We start from the raw sequence: 15,039 nt of genomic DNA, 5'->3' as shown, positions 1-15,039 counted from the left end.
CTTCCTCTTTTCATTTTGTGCTGAAACTAACTTAGCAATACCGAACGGAAGGTTTCGCATGCCAAATCTATAGCATGAAGCTATCGACGTTAAACAGAAATCTATTCGCCATGTCATATTAACGAAATCTGTAAATCATAAGTATGATTAGCTGAAGTAATCGTAATACACTGTCGATGGTATGCCGATGAGAATATTATTATATATTTAATAGTACACCCAATAAGATATGCGCGATTATGTTGTGCCTGTAGAAAATTATTATTCTTACTATATAATATTGAAACCAGATAGATATAAATGGAAAACCAATTAAGTTTCTTAGATTTCACTATCATGTTTTTAAAGACCATCAATCCGCACTTTGCCAGCGTTTAATGGACTACGATCTTTACCCTTCTCAGTCGGAAACCCGTGCCCTCTAGTGGACCAACAATCGGTTGACAATAACAATTGATGAACTGATTTAAATCGTTCGTCTGCGCTTGGCCTTATGGGAAAAGGTCTCAACCAAACTGTCAATTTTGTCCCAGCAATAGCAACTCGAGCGTTATATTATAATCAAAATTAATGTAGAGGTAGTACACGGAAGAATGCAATGGTTTGAATAATGTTAAAAACTTTACGAGTACGAAAATAGCTCAAGGTTCTCAAACTTTGCGCGACGATTCAATAAAATATTCCTATTTCTTATATACATTTATAGAATAATTCCTCTCATATTGACCTTTTTTTATTTTACTTATTATATTATATATACTTTTAATTTCCTACCGAAGATATGCTTCAAATAATGAATTGGAAAAACTTTTACACATACGACCAAAGATGTATTGAACGGTTTGAGCGATTCATATTACGGCACATCTCACTACGAGTATAAATAAAATTAACGTTGTGCATGGTTTTAATATCAATAAGAAAAGTGGACTATATTGTTTTTTTATTCCACCACAAGTTAGTCCTTGTCGGCAATCTCACCTGATGGATCATGTTGTTTAAGATGGTAGCGGGCTAACTTGTAGTAACCCCAATCGGTTTCTACGCGACATCGTAACGCTACGGGTAGCGGTACGTCTTTCTTTGAGAAGTTATAAATTCCCAAATTGCCCTTGGCGGGCATCGAACCCGGAACCTCCGGCTTAAAACCACAGCGCTAACCACAGCGCTAGGAAGGTCGTCATACTTCAGAGTTTACTGAAAACATAAGTGACATTGCTGTCATATTGTAAGATAGTTTGGCATTGTTGAGTGCATTTTAAATCAATGGCTATCTAAATCATTGATCTTGGACACTAAGCCTGTAGCCAAAGGAGTACAGATTTAGGTCTTACTGGTCAAAAATGGATTATTATTTTAAGACATGACTTGACTTGATTAGACGCTAAAAGTACGAGTCCTTGCTACGCCTCTTGTTAATAACTTAATATCATGCATTATAAGTGTAATTGCTAATAATTCTCATAAGGCGCAATAAGTGCTTAATGGCAAACGCGAACTTGTGTATATGAAATATAAATAGCGTGTGACAGGAGTCTACGCAAAATTATTCTTAAAATTATAAATTGGGTACATTTATTTATCCTACAAAATAGCTGGAGAGAAGAATGGAAAGATGCAGGGGACCGACAACGGATTTCTTCGATCCCACGATGAAAGTCAAGGGTTTTCATCTGCCTTGTAACCTGTGGTGTCGACTGAAACGGCTAAGAACAGGGCATGGACGCTGCCACTATCTTTTGCATAAGTGGGGTTGGAAACCATCCGCTACATGTGGTTGTGGCGTAGAACTTAGAAGATCAGACGTTATAGCACATAATCCCGCGCTGCTCCATCCATTAATACCAGGGTTCACCTAACCTTTCCCTGCTCGGACTGACACATGGTTGGAGAATCTCGACATTGACTTTAACTTATTAATTTGTCGAGAAAATCTTTAACTTAAATCGCTTATTCTTAGAAAATGCCATACGAAAAAACAAATTAATTACTTTAGTGAACGTACTAATAATCAATAAATCGCTCAACGCATCCAATACCCACGCCTAAGACTATTAAAGCGATTGCGCACATGTAGTTAAAGAAAACACCATTAAAATGCATAGCAAAAATAATGAAATAAGCACTCCTTAAGCCCACCAAATCTCCCATTCTATATTACACTCGCGCCCAAAAATCCAGGAGTAAAAAATATATGATTTCAGCACAGAGCTATGAAAGATTACAGTTAACCACAGAATCTATACACCGATGCCTGAGCCTTCCTTATACGCTAGAATTTTAGATTCTTTAACATTAACAAAGTTACTGTCACGATTACTAATATGGTATTGACTCAACCGACACTTGTCATAAAACTTTCAAAGCTTTATTATAAATGGTAGGTACCTGGAGCGATTTCGATATTTGAAATGGTGGAAAATGTAGATTTTACAGCTGAATGACCTCCAAGAATTATACGTACCATTTAATTTATATTAAAACTGATCCGAAAATAGTGAGACGAGCTCAAACATGCAATGAGGAATATTGGATAGAAGCAGGCGTTACTTTGCGGAATTCCATGATATATTATGAAAATTAAGCTTAATTTGCTATACTCCTCAAAAAGCAGGAGACGTCCAAAAAAGACCAAACAGATCTTCGGCAATACCGAAGATGTAAGATTTATTTGGTGTGGAGTATAAGGATTGAAGAAATTATAAATTACACCATACAGAGTCTCCTGTTTTTCGCTGAGTAAGTATAGCAAATTAAACTTTATTTTCACAACATTGCAATGAGGACCAATCGTAAACTGTCACTCCGAACATCTAGTGCCTAGTGTGAGATTTGTACTTACACGTACGGCTAAGAGCGCCATCTAGTGACAATACTGTTACCCAGTATTGTAACGTAGATGGCGCTCTTTCAATTTCAAACAAATAGTAGTCAACTTTCACATCATCGTAGGTAGCAAATCTGAGACTGATTCTTAACATATCCTATACACTTGGTAACACCGGGTCCGGGTAGATATTAACGCGGATGGCTCGCTTGCAAGCAGTGGCGTGCACAAGGGTTTTGGCCAGGGTATGCATAAAGAAGTAAGATGGCATAAAATGGAAAAATCCTTCTCCTTTACAAACATTTTAGGGTAGGCAATGCTCTTCTGCATGTATGAAGTGCACACCACTGCTTGCAAAGGCTTGCTTCAAAACTGCCGTCCACAAACATGAAATCGGCCGCGACGCTATGCCTCGTATGCAACAGGCATCATAAATAGCACGCGCAAGTAGAATGCTCTAGTAGTCAGTAATTTCTGCAGATAGTAGATATATGACTCATGCACCAGTAACTTGCAATAGTTAATGGAGGATATGTAACGTTACAGCAAGAAATGCTAACAAGACATACGCAAGTGTACTCGCAGGTGGAAATGCTTCAAATTTAGTGCGATCTCCGAAATCGCCTGCGCTGTAGGTATATAGATATACACGGGGCAATTAGTTAGTTGCGATAGACCCCTTTATATTTTTCAATCTCCTATAATTCCTAGCACGGCTAATCATAACACTCTACAAGAAGTTATCATCTCAACTAGTGTCGGTGCAATCAATAAGGGCTCAGACACTATGTCTAAGTATCTATAATAGTTTTTACTAGCTATTTTAACTCTGTTGGCATTTTTTTTTCTAAAATCGGGTTCTGAAGCTCGGTCGAGGGGTAGAGGGTTTTCTAAATCCAATTTCTCTATTTTAGTTTTGCAACTAGGTTACAAACATTGACCAGTCTAGAATCTATAACAACAAACTACTTGTATTTGCTATGAACTATTTACCAACGTAAATTTTTGCAATGTTTCACGAGATCATTTAAGGCTGTATTTTTACAGTTATTTTTCATATAGGCGATTTGTTGATTGATTGATTTGTTGATTTTATGTTGACAAATAGTCCACAGTTCATATAAAATATTCTACATTCTCCTATAAAACCTTTATAAATGTATACAATATTGAAACTGGATTTTCAACATCAATTTGTCTAAGTACATCACGGAATGTAAGCTTTATAACATTATAACAACAAGCGTAAAATCTATTTTATTACAAGTACATATTATTATGATATTTAAAATCATAAACCTACAATTTGAATTAAAATTACCTTTTTAATTTATTATTAACATAATATTAGATTCTGAAAAATATGCGCTTTATGCTTTCCTGTGCATAATAAAGAATTACCAAATAAATACTTGAATAAATTTAATTAATGTCAAGTAAAAGCCGCGCATTCAGTGACAGTGAATTGTTATTACCAAGTTGATCTTAAATGGAATAACAAAGTATTTTTAACACCAAATTTGAAATTAATGCATTTTTGGCAGTTTTTTTTATTATTAATATAATTTATTGTAGTATTTAACAAACATAAATTATTTCCATTACAAATACTAAAGTTTTATATAGAATACAATAACATTTATAAATATTGATATTATATTTTCAAAAGAAAACCAATTCGTCTAAAAATCTAACGTAAATGAGTTAAATAGGTTAAAAAAAATCATCTACTCGTTTTTGTGCGATACGAACGACCATTTATCAATATTTTTACTATAATTTAACAATTATTTCATTATTAATAATAAATAATATTTAATTATCTAACCACTTATTAAAAATCTTAACGACGAATTTTCCAACTCTTACATTTAACGTCAAATATAGTTTAGAAAGAGCATTTAGCACAGTATATTAGAATTATCTCTCTATGGTTTTAAAATAGAAGAAAAATTGAAATAAAAAATAAAACAAAAAAAAGTCAATTGATTCCAATGAAAAACAGTTATTGGTATTCGTTTGAGTTATTTTTAAGTTATTAAATTAAAAAAGTCTCATTCAGATGTTTTATAATATTAAGTATACATCTAACTTAATTTGATTAATATAAAAAATATATAGGTCCATTGAATATAATAGAGAAATACTGTTATTTATCGACGATTTAAAAAAAAAAAAAATACTGACTAACGACATATTTTTATTTGTGATAAACTATTATTTATACTAAATCAAAACTATCGCATTGTCATTAAATAATAATAATTGGTGATAAGGTTTAAAAGGTACATTTAAAATTTGAAGAAATGTTTTCGATTCGCAAAATTGTTGAATCGTTTTGGTTCTCATGTTAAATGGAGAATTTTATTTTGGAATGAATTTTATTTTGGAATGATTAGTATTACTTTTTAAATAGAAGCATTACATTAATACAGTAATAAATATCTAATAAAAGTTAATAATTATAATCTATGATGTACTTTGCAAACGCTTAGTCGAAAAACAAATATTAAATAATTTATAAAAATTATTCAATAAATTTTCAAGTTCAGTGTACCTAGTAGGTACAAATTGAAAAAGGTTAAGTACTTAATTTAGAAAGAGCGCCACAGACCATGAAAGTTAAGAGACATCGATATCATTGCATAATAAATGGCTTTTTAGAACTCTCATCATCATTTTCTAGCTGTTGCATTAAATTTAGATGATGATCTAAAAAAATTAAAGTATTCAGTATCGCTAAGCCTGAAATGAGCGGTTTGCTGCTGTCCACTGAGGAGTTCTGTCCTCTATCTTCAACCACAGTTTGGGCAAAATTAAACACATATTATAACCTATAAATAGTACAAAAATAATTATTTAAATCGGTTATAATTTGTCTGAGTTATGGTGTAAAATCGTCAAACACTCATCCCCTCTCCCAAAGGAACCGAGCTTAATGTCGGGATAAAAAGTATCCTATATTATTTCTAACACTTCCAAGAATATGTGTACAAAGTTTTATGAGGATCGGTTAAGTAGTTTTTGCGTGAAAGCGTAACAAACAAACTTACATTGACATTTATAATATTTGTAGGGATTTGGTAGGTACGAAACGAATATAGAATAAACAAGAAAAGTTTCGGACATAGGAATTTCTATGATCACTGGTTGAAATATCCCCGGCCACTGATTAGTTACTTTCCCTATTGATCGGACTTTTTAAAATCACGTTATTAATTTATAATTTCTTTGTGGTATTTATAATACAGATGTGAATGTGTTTTATTATTATAAATAATTAACCTACGTTTTATACAGGCAACATAAACTATAAACGTAAATTAGCCAATAGCATTAGTACACTTTGAGAACCGTTGAATTTAAATTGTAATTATTATCGAATGATTTTCAAATTAGATTTTATTTAGTTTTTGAACTTCTGTTGTGTTTTGGCCTCTTTGAATTGCATGGTAAAATTATTTTATGAATAATTTAATCAGCCAGTTACAAACGAAAAGAAATATCATGAGAGGAACGATGTCTAATTTCGTAACTTTTTTTTTAAGCTAAAGAGCTTCTAGAAAAACCTTTCTGTGGAATTCTAGAGTGACACTGATCCTCCCTACTATGAAACTTAACCATGCATGAATTATTTATAGATGGTCTCCGATACGTTCCAAATGGATACCGCAATACCAATGAACAATTTATTCTTGAACGCGCCTATTAATTTGTGCGTAGTACCGCTGAAGGGATACCTGATATATTATTGGATAAAAACTGACGTTACTGTCCGAATATCCCCCATTCGTAAGGTTAATTTTTCACAATAATCCGCGAAAATCAGGTAAATGTGTGCGTTGAAAAAAAATAATAAAATTTTTTTTTACACAATAGCTATCTTTCTACGCGATATATCAGATCTTCCAAAAAGCAATCTGCGCATATGAATAAAACTTTTTTGTGTACACATTTAGGAAAATTACTAAGAGTACATAAATACATGAAATACTGACTGAAGTACGCCCAATTCGGCGTAGTATTTATTGCCGCAATTTTCTAGTAGGTATCATTGCCATATCTTTTCAGCGCAGCAGAGACTGCACAAACAGACATAAATCTAAGAACTTAAGCCTATCTATTAAGCCGTGATATCGACGAAGAGATTCAATTTATGTCATTTCTTTTCAAACCGCTCAGTCTTATGACGTTTTGTAATAATTTGTTTAAGGGCCCTTCACATTGTCATAGATAAGACAGATCTGAAAACTTCCTGGGTCCAAAAAACACTTTTATCATTCTTACTCAGCACGGCGTATAAGTCGTCGACGTTATAAAAATGAGAGTGTTTCTTGTTTAAAAAAGGTAATATTAGTTCAGCAGAAATATTTTTACATTTCTTAGTCATTCTAGGAATACTTGGAACAAAATTTATATTTGCGGGCTTGCAGTATTATAGTAGTATCTGAAATTTACGAAGATATCGCAAAATCAGCTGAAGCCAATTTTAGCAATAGCACCAATAAACTAAGATTTTAAGAGCCTTAGATGCCCTCGCGTTAATTAATGAGGACTTAATTAATTAGAAAATATCTACTGCAAGATGCGTGAGCTCACCGAATTTAAATTAATGCATGTCAACAGAGACAGATATGTCTCAGGCCTGTAATATACAACAAATGGCTAAAAACAGATTCTTTAGTTTGGTATTCAACATAGATTTACCCATACTTGAGAATCTGTTATAAGCAAAATTTAGTTTTATGTACACGGGCCCTAGGCAAATAAATACGCAGTCTAAAAGAGTTTTCACTGAAGATTGATTTTCAACATGGCAACCGTGACATTGTTTTTAAATATTTCGATTTCGATTCAAATCTTTCGCTCAAAAAATCGGATCACAATGGCTAATTTTCTGCTTTAAAAAATCGATATAAACAAAATGGCCACATATGTCCATCTCTGTCTTATCTATAACGTTATCCCTATCTATCGTGCAATTGAATGCATTGACTGGCCCAAGTTGAGGATCTACTCCGGTTTGAGGCGGTGCCACTGGACTATGGTCTGCCGTGGTTTGGTGATCATGTCTTGCCAGTGCTTCGTTTCTGTCGCTCCGGAGCCGTTCTTACCTGTAATACAAGAATTTAAAGAAGTTTGACTTGGCTTAATTGCCATTTCTCTTCTATAATAGTTAAGTTGCTGCATTACATTAAAAATAAAATTTTTGCATTTATTTATAGAGTAGTTTTTTAGTGACACAAAATTGAATCTAGCCGCATTTCAGGCGTCAGATTTTTCTAAAAACAGAACTGTGTGAATTAGTCACTTAAAAACATGTATTTTTTTGGAATAACAGTAGTAATTAGTCTATATGAACCGGAAAGTGATATCTTCGGTTCATAACTTATCTATGACCAAACACCATTATCCGTTGCTTTCGTTGAAATTTTGGTATGGATGGTTAAATTAAAACTAAAGTTTAGAGCACAAATAAATACATTATGCTTTTGAGGATTAAGTACATAACTGAACAACGGCATATTGGTTTTCCGGATCCTTATTTAATTTATTTCCGGATTTTATTTCATTTATTAATATATATATCTACTCGTATTTTTGTAATTATGTTTCTTATTTAAATATTATTTTGTGTACACCCTAACCTAAACTTAAGAAGAGGTTCTTAACTTCATGTCATTTGGTAGATTGCGTGGTAGACATCGCTCTTAATAAGGCCGCCTATTGTACCTTTACTTTTTTTTCTTTCAATTGTGTTTTTTTAATTGCTTTGTATATTATGTAAAGTAAAATGTATTTGATTTGATTTAATTAGATCTCTACTTACCAGCCAAGAGTATTCTCCCAATGAGCTCGTTCCTGCCAATATTGTCGAAGTCCATAACCTGCACGTCCAGGGAGCACTCCCGGATTTTCTCCCAGGGGACGTTGAAGGAGAAGGAGTCATTGAACACTGGATTCAAGGTGCATTTGAACACTGCTGTCTTGCGTTTCTCTATGCGTTTGTCGCCAAATTGAAGCCACACCTTTACGTATGGATCTGAAAATTAAATAACAATAATTGAGATAATTCTTCTTTCAAGTCATCCTTTATCGGCAACGGCCGATTAGCGTAGTGGGCAGCGACCCTGCTTTAATAATAATAATAATAATAACAAGTACACATTTCATTAAACAGACCCTTCACAATCGACTGTCACAGACTGTGCAAATGTTTATAAAAATAAAAAATAAAATATAAATTACATTACAATTTAAAGAATAAAAATACAATAATCAGAAATAAGGAATAATGTCATTATAAATTAATTAGGCAAATAATGCAATTACAAATGTTGTTATACAGTTAGAAAAGTTAACTAAGTAGGTATATTGCTGTCACTAAGGTATTCTTTTACACTATGATAGTTTTTTTTGTTGAATCAAAAATTGCTTGCATGAATTTTACTAGTGGTACCTATATTTTTGTGACAGTCCGGAAGTTTATTGTACAAAGTAATAGCCATACAAAATGAATTGTTTGAGAAGACAGCCAACCTTTTTGCTAGTACCCAAAGTTTATATTTAGGATATGGTCTGCCGCTCCTGTTTGGATAAATTTCATTTAATGTAGGAAAAAAATTAGGTTTCTGAGTTCATGGCCGTGGATTCTATTCCTACAACTGGAAAACCTTTGAGAAATGAACATGAATGTTTTTCAGTGTCTGGGTGTTTAATTCAATAATAAGATATTATATATTCATAAATTATTATCAGTTGTCTTACTACCCATAATACAAGCTAGGCTTACTTTAGGGCTAGATGTCGAATTTTGTATTGTCGTAATATGTATTTATTGCGTCTCTTGGGATCTGCCTCTAGCAGTTTACTGGTGCAGATACTAGTGCAGTTTACTAGGCTGCATAAAATTTCATTTGTATTTCAATTGTTTTAATCAAAAACTCACATCACTCAAAAAAGTTTTAGGTACGTTCCAGGGATCGAAATCCTAAAACTGGGCTATTTACCTTTACATAAAATTATTCTATACATTTAATTGCTTAAAAAAATCTTTGTGTGTCCATGTGTGCATTTACGAACGCTAATTGTTATAAATGCTGGACCTTTTAAAATGGTTTAAAAAAATAAAAAGGCTTGGTCGCGAGCAATTTCTCTAACCAGGTTGCTTCTTAAATATTTTCAAATGACATGAGACGGTGATAACAAAAAGAACACCCGGCTAAGTTTGTTGTGGGCTTCTTGGACCAGGGCGCGTTTGGAACCCTAGTAGCTTTATTTATAAGTTTACGAATATAGTAACCGCCATCACTACTCACTGCTATGCACATATTTTGTATATAATTAACGCATCAAAAGTGCCATCTATGTTCCTATTATAATTTCTCACAGAAGAAATTATATGTAGAAAATAATATTATGTACCGATCTATTGTACAATCTTAACCCATTTGCAAAGCATCCGTTTTATCCCGCTTTATTTATTCCGTCATGAAAATCGTAATGATTATGGCCATTAGTACCTTTTGGCTTATCTATATCCTGTACTTCTTTTGAACTCCACTTAATCACTGACCTCGAGATTACGTTTTTTAATTTCGGAAGAAAGTTTTGTGCTTGATTAAATGTCATAAGAAACGGCTCAATTAATTAATTTAATTAATTTTCTAGAGTAACTGTAGCTGTAAATTAAAAATAAACTTAACAATTTGTTAGTTTTGAATAAGCTTGCATTTGAAACGATGAATGAAAATGAACTGTGTGAAAAACAAACTACTTACATACAGCTTTAAATGCCCTTTTGTAGCTTGTAGTTCGTTATAAACAAGGATAATACACTAATATATTAGAGAGTTATAGTTATAATACAGTTTTACTAAAGTATAGATTGCTACGGCTACGTTTGAGACAGTTGAGTTGCCACTTACGGGGAAACTTTGATCTTCCAAGAGTGAAAAATGAGAGAATTACTCAAAATCACGAGAAAACAATAATACTAAAACAATTAAATTATTGTTTTACCATTATTGTTTTCTCGTGATTTTGGTGGTTTCACCATTATTTTTGGTGATAATCCAGTAGTTAGGACATCGGTTTCATTATCGGGGGGCCCGAGTTTGAATCCCAGCACCTCAAACTTTCCTATGTAATGTACATTTTAAGCAATTAAAATATCAATTGCTTCAACGGTGAAGGAAAACATCGTGGGGAAACTTGCATTCCTGAGAGTTCTCTATAATTTTCTCAAAGGTGTGTGTTCTCATTGTTGGAGAAATCATGTACCATGTAGTGGGTCAGTTATGGGTTGATATGCTGGTGATAACCATGAATAAAATTGTAGGACTGTGAAAAATGTTATTTCTTTAGCATTGTCTACCACCAAAATCATTGATGAATTTTAATAATGTCGTTAGACTTGTCTAAGTGAGAGTGGCACTTGGTTGGAAGACACAATACGACAATGCGAAATTAAATAAAAAAGAAACGCGAAGAAAATCCCGCAAAACTCTTGTACGATAAGAAAAAATAACGAAATTACGTTACTGTTATACGAGTAGGTGTAAGAGATGTAATGTGATTACTTATATATCGCTGCTGTTTCAGTGACGGTCATAAGTTTTACGTGTCTCTATGCATTTGTGTGCGTGTGTGTGTGTGTGTTTTTGCGCGCTCGCGTTTGTGTATGTGAGTGCGTTTTTGCGCGTGTGTGTGTGTGTGTTACTGTGGCATGAGATGGCCGCCGCCACAAAATTGCGCTTTACCTTTCTATGATTATACGAGTATATCAAATTACGTTACTGTTATACGAGTAGGTGTAAGAGATGTAATGTGATTACTTATATATCGCTGCTGTTTCAGTGACGGGCATAAGTTTTACGTGTCTCTATGCATTTGTGTGCGTGTGTGTGTGTGTATGTGTGTGTGTTTTTGCGCGCTCGCGTTTGTGTATGTGAGTGCGTTTTTGCGTGTGTGTGTGTGTGTGTGTGTTACTGTGGCATGAGATGGCCGCCGCCACAAAATTGCGCTTTACCTTTCTATGATTATACGAGTATATCAAATGATCTAGGCTTGACTAGTTGAATGAATCTGTATATTAAGATTCAGGGGCTTTTATTTTTTTTATTTTATTCAGAGTTTTAATAATTTTATCATAACTTTTGCAGGCTTTTGTGCAATCGAGTCGATTTTATATGTAACGAATTATTCTAATCTGACAAAACATAAATTACCACCTCTTTTATCTGTTCGTTTCGTACGCTTAACAATCAAGTACTCAAAATGCATCATAAATCAGCTCCTACTTATTAACAAGTCTGTCGTCGCTGAAACTTTATATCTGCGAACGGAATTTAAATCCTTTCCTTTTTCCCTCAACGATCATTAATTTTGAAAAATGTCTAATGATACTGTAGCGAAATGGGGCCCAGTTAATTGGCTACATTTCAGATGGAATCGTGATTTAGTGCGCTCAGCTATGGATAGCCATGTCTCATGGGAGCGATGGATATAGGAAGGTGGATCTGGGTGACTTATGGCAGCGATTCAGAAGCGATAAAATAGCAAATGTCCGCGATACTGTAGCGATACTCTTGCTGGTCTTATACCTTCGCTCAAGTAACCAAATTAGTAAGCGTAGCTTGTGTTATGGGTACTAAGATGACTAATGAATATTTTATGAATAATATTACCACTTAGGGATTCAATCACCGAAAAAAATATAAAAAATGTTGTCAAAAAGTATTTCCAGAAATTGGAAGAATATTGAAATCGTGTTCTGGGAGCAACCTGTATATGCCTATGTGCCGCTTGTCAGCTGGCGGTGGGATTGCATTATAAGATGCGGTACCCCGACCTGCTGGCGGCGTATTTGTTCACCCACCCAATTAAATTTTAAAATTTTGTATAACATTAGAGGATTGTGTTATGTCCAATCAAACTCAGGACATCAAGTCACCTATGTATACCTATCTACTTATGATTGTAAGAAAAAATAAATAAATAAAAAATACAGATAAGCAACCAGACACTGAAAAACATGTTCATCACCCATTATCCAGTTGTGGGAATCGAACCCACAGCCACTCAGAAAGCAGGGTCGGTGCCCACTACACAAATCGGTCATCAGCTGTTATCTACTATTGTACTGTCATTTGGTTGCTAATTTTTTTCCTCAATAAATTTTCGAAAACTCTTTAGTTTGAGAGAAAGCAACTACTTATGATTTGTATGCAGAAACCATGTCAGTTATGGATTTTAAATTATTCCAACATTTTTCAAGTTTCAGTATATTTCATTATGTGGCATTATACAAAGAAGGAAAGCGTAATCAATATATTTTACGAATCATTCTTTGAAAATAGGCGAATTTGAATTGAAGTACACGAAATCAAATTGTAAAAAGCTGTTAATATCAGTTAATCAATTTTAATTAATCTGTCAATTATTTTTGGTCAGAATATGGTACGGGAATCTAATCAACTTATTATAATATTCTGTATATATGTGGGATTCTTTGCAGCGGGGAGTTTAAGTGTGTCATTGTTGGTAACTCTTACTAATATTGGGAGGTTTTAAAAAATCCGAACGTCTCATTAGTACTTTATCTATTTTTATTAAAACGCGACTATTGTTACGCTTACGGACTTAATATCAGTGTTGCATTATTTTCTTAATACAAAAATAAAGAAGTGTCAGTAAAATAGTAATTATGAAATATATTAATAATGTCTCTAATATGTATTGTTATATATTGTAAAGTTGAAATGTCGATTTGAGTTTTTTTATTGTACTACTCGTATCTAGCAGTAGACATCCATTGGTTGACATGACGATGATGAAATTAGTAAACACTTCGATTTACTTATTTTAACATACGTATCGTGTAAGTAAGTACAATGAGAACAAATACCTGATTTCCCATTGATGTCCTTCGCCTTGAGGTTCCTCGCTTTGAGCAAAGTTAGAGTCAGCACGCTGTTGCTGGGGTGGTAACAAAGTGACGTCAGCAGTTCGCCACATTTGTCCTTTGCTGGAGGCTTGAGCGCCTTCCAGAAAGATGGCTTCTCACTTAAGTCCACCTGTAAATGTTTTTATTGAATTGTCTTAAACTACCTACCTTACAGCTTTAAGTTTAAATTGTTAAAGTGTGAAAACACTCTTTGCCAACGTTATGTCACATGAACTGTGAAGGTATGAGGTTAATTATTACCACTTCAAAAGTTGAGCTAATATGGCTGCAAATATCACTTATCCGACAGTCTCACATCCTGTTTTGCACGACTCATGATGCGAAGCATCAGAGAGTGCTTAACGATCGAAAAATTTTTTTCGCCTCATTTCGGCGGCTATTTTTATTATTATAGCCTTGTTAGTTCACGGAATCAAGATATTTTGCATACTATTGTCGAGATAATTTAATGGAGATTAATTCCATACTTTTAAAAAATTGATTTACTGCAATAGAATTGGAAAAAAACACCAAAATAGGTCAAAAAAATTTCCTGTCCGTCATGTGTGAAACTCGAAAACACTCTAACTTGTGAAAAAATCCATTATTTGAGTTAATTTAAAAAAAAAAAATTCTAATCGACGATTGTAGGTCATTGAATGCGAATGATTAATTAATTCAGTGTAGTTTAATTGCAATTAATAAAAAACGAAAACTGCAAGACTGTATATCTATATATATCCATGTAAAATTAACATGGATGGTGATATATCTATATCTATAGATATTATGTACATTTTATTCCACCAGGGGCGCCTGTGCATCACTTTCCTAGTACAGCTGTTTCAATTTTTTTTTTTTTTTGTTTCAATATTTGATAATTAAATGAGCATTATGAGTCGTGCACTTTTGGATTTTCCAAATTTTATATATTGTTCAAAATAGAACCATGGTTTGGAAGTTACAACAATATTTATATTGGATAAATATTGAACTTACAAAAGACTTTAACTTACAGCTTTAAGTTTCAATTATTAAAGTGTTAAAAACACTCTATTCCAACGTTATGCCACATTAACTGTGTAGGTATGAGGTTAATTATTACCAATTCAAAAGTTGAGCTAATATGGCTGCAGATATTAGTTATCCGCCATTCTCACATCATATTTTATATATTGTTCAACAAGAACCATGGGTTTGGTAGTTACAAAAAAATAGACTAAGAATTATAAAGACTAAGGTAACATAATAAAAGTTGAAGTCG

General features: G+C 33.2%; 1 protein-coding gene across 3 annotated transcripts in view; it reads right to left on the bottom strand.

The window, feature by feature from the left end:
- Nucleotides 1–6,379: 6,379 nt before the first annotated feature.
- Nucleotides 6,380–15,039, bottom strand: part of LOC120627971 (synaptotagmin-7) — a 429,893-nt gene continuing 421,233 nt past the window's right edge. For all 3 annotated transcript variants that reach the window (XM_039896112.1, XM_039896111.1, XM_039896113.1), the window contains 3 exons: nt 13,737–13,905; nt 8,658–8,870; nt 6,380–7,941 (listed from right to left, as the gene is read on the bottom strand). In XM_039896112.1, coding sequence (XP_039752046.1) covers nt 7,841–7,941; nt 8,658–8,870; nt 13,737–13,905 — 483 coding nt within the window. In that variant the 3' untranslated portion in view covers nt 6,380–7,840. The remainder of the gene's footprint in view (nt 7,942–8,657; nt 8,871–13,736; nt 13,906–15,039) is intronic.

This window comes from Pararge aegeria, chromosome 12 (genome assembly GCF_905163445.1).
Source record: "Pararge aegeria chromosome 12, ilParAegt1.1, whole genome shotgun sequence".
Classification (NCBI taxonomy): domain Eukaryota; kingdom Metazoa; phylum Arthropoda; class Insecta; order Lepidoptera; family Nymphalidae; genus Pararge; species Pararge aegeria.
The sequence above is the reverse complement of the archived record's forward strand: the minus strand, read 5'-3'. Positions and strand labels throughout refer to the sequence as shown.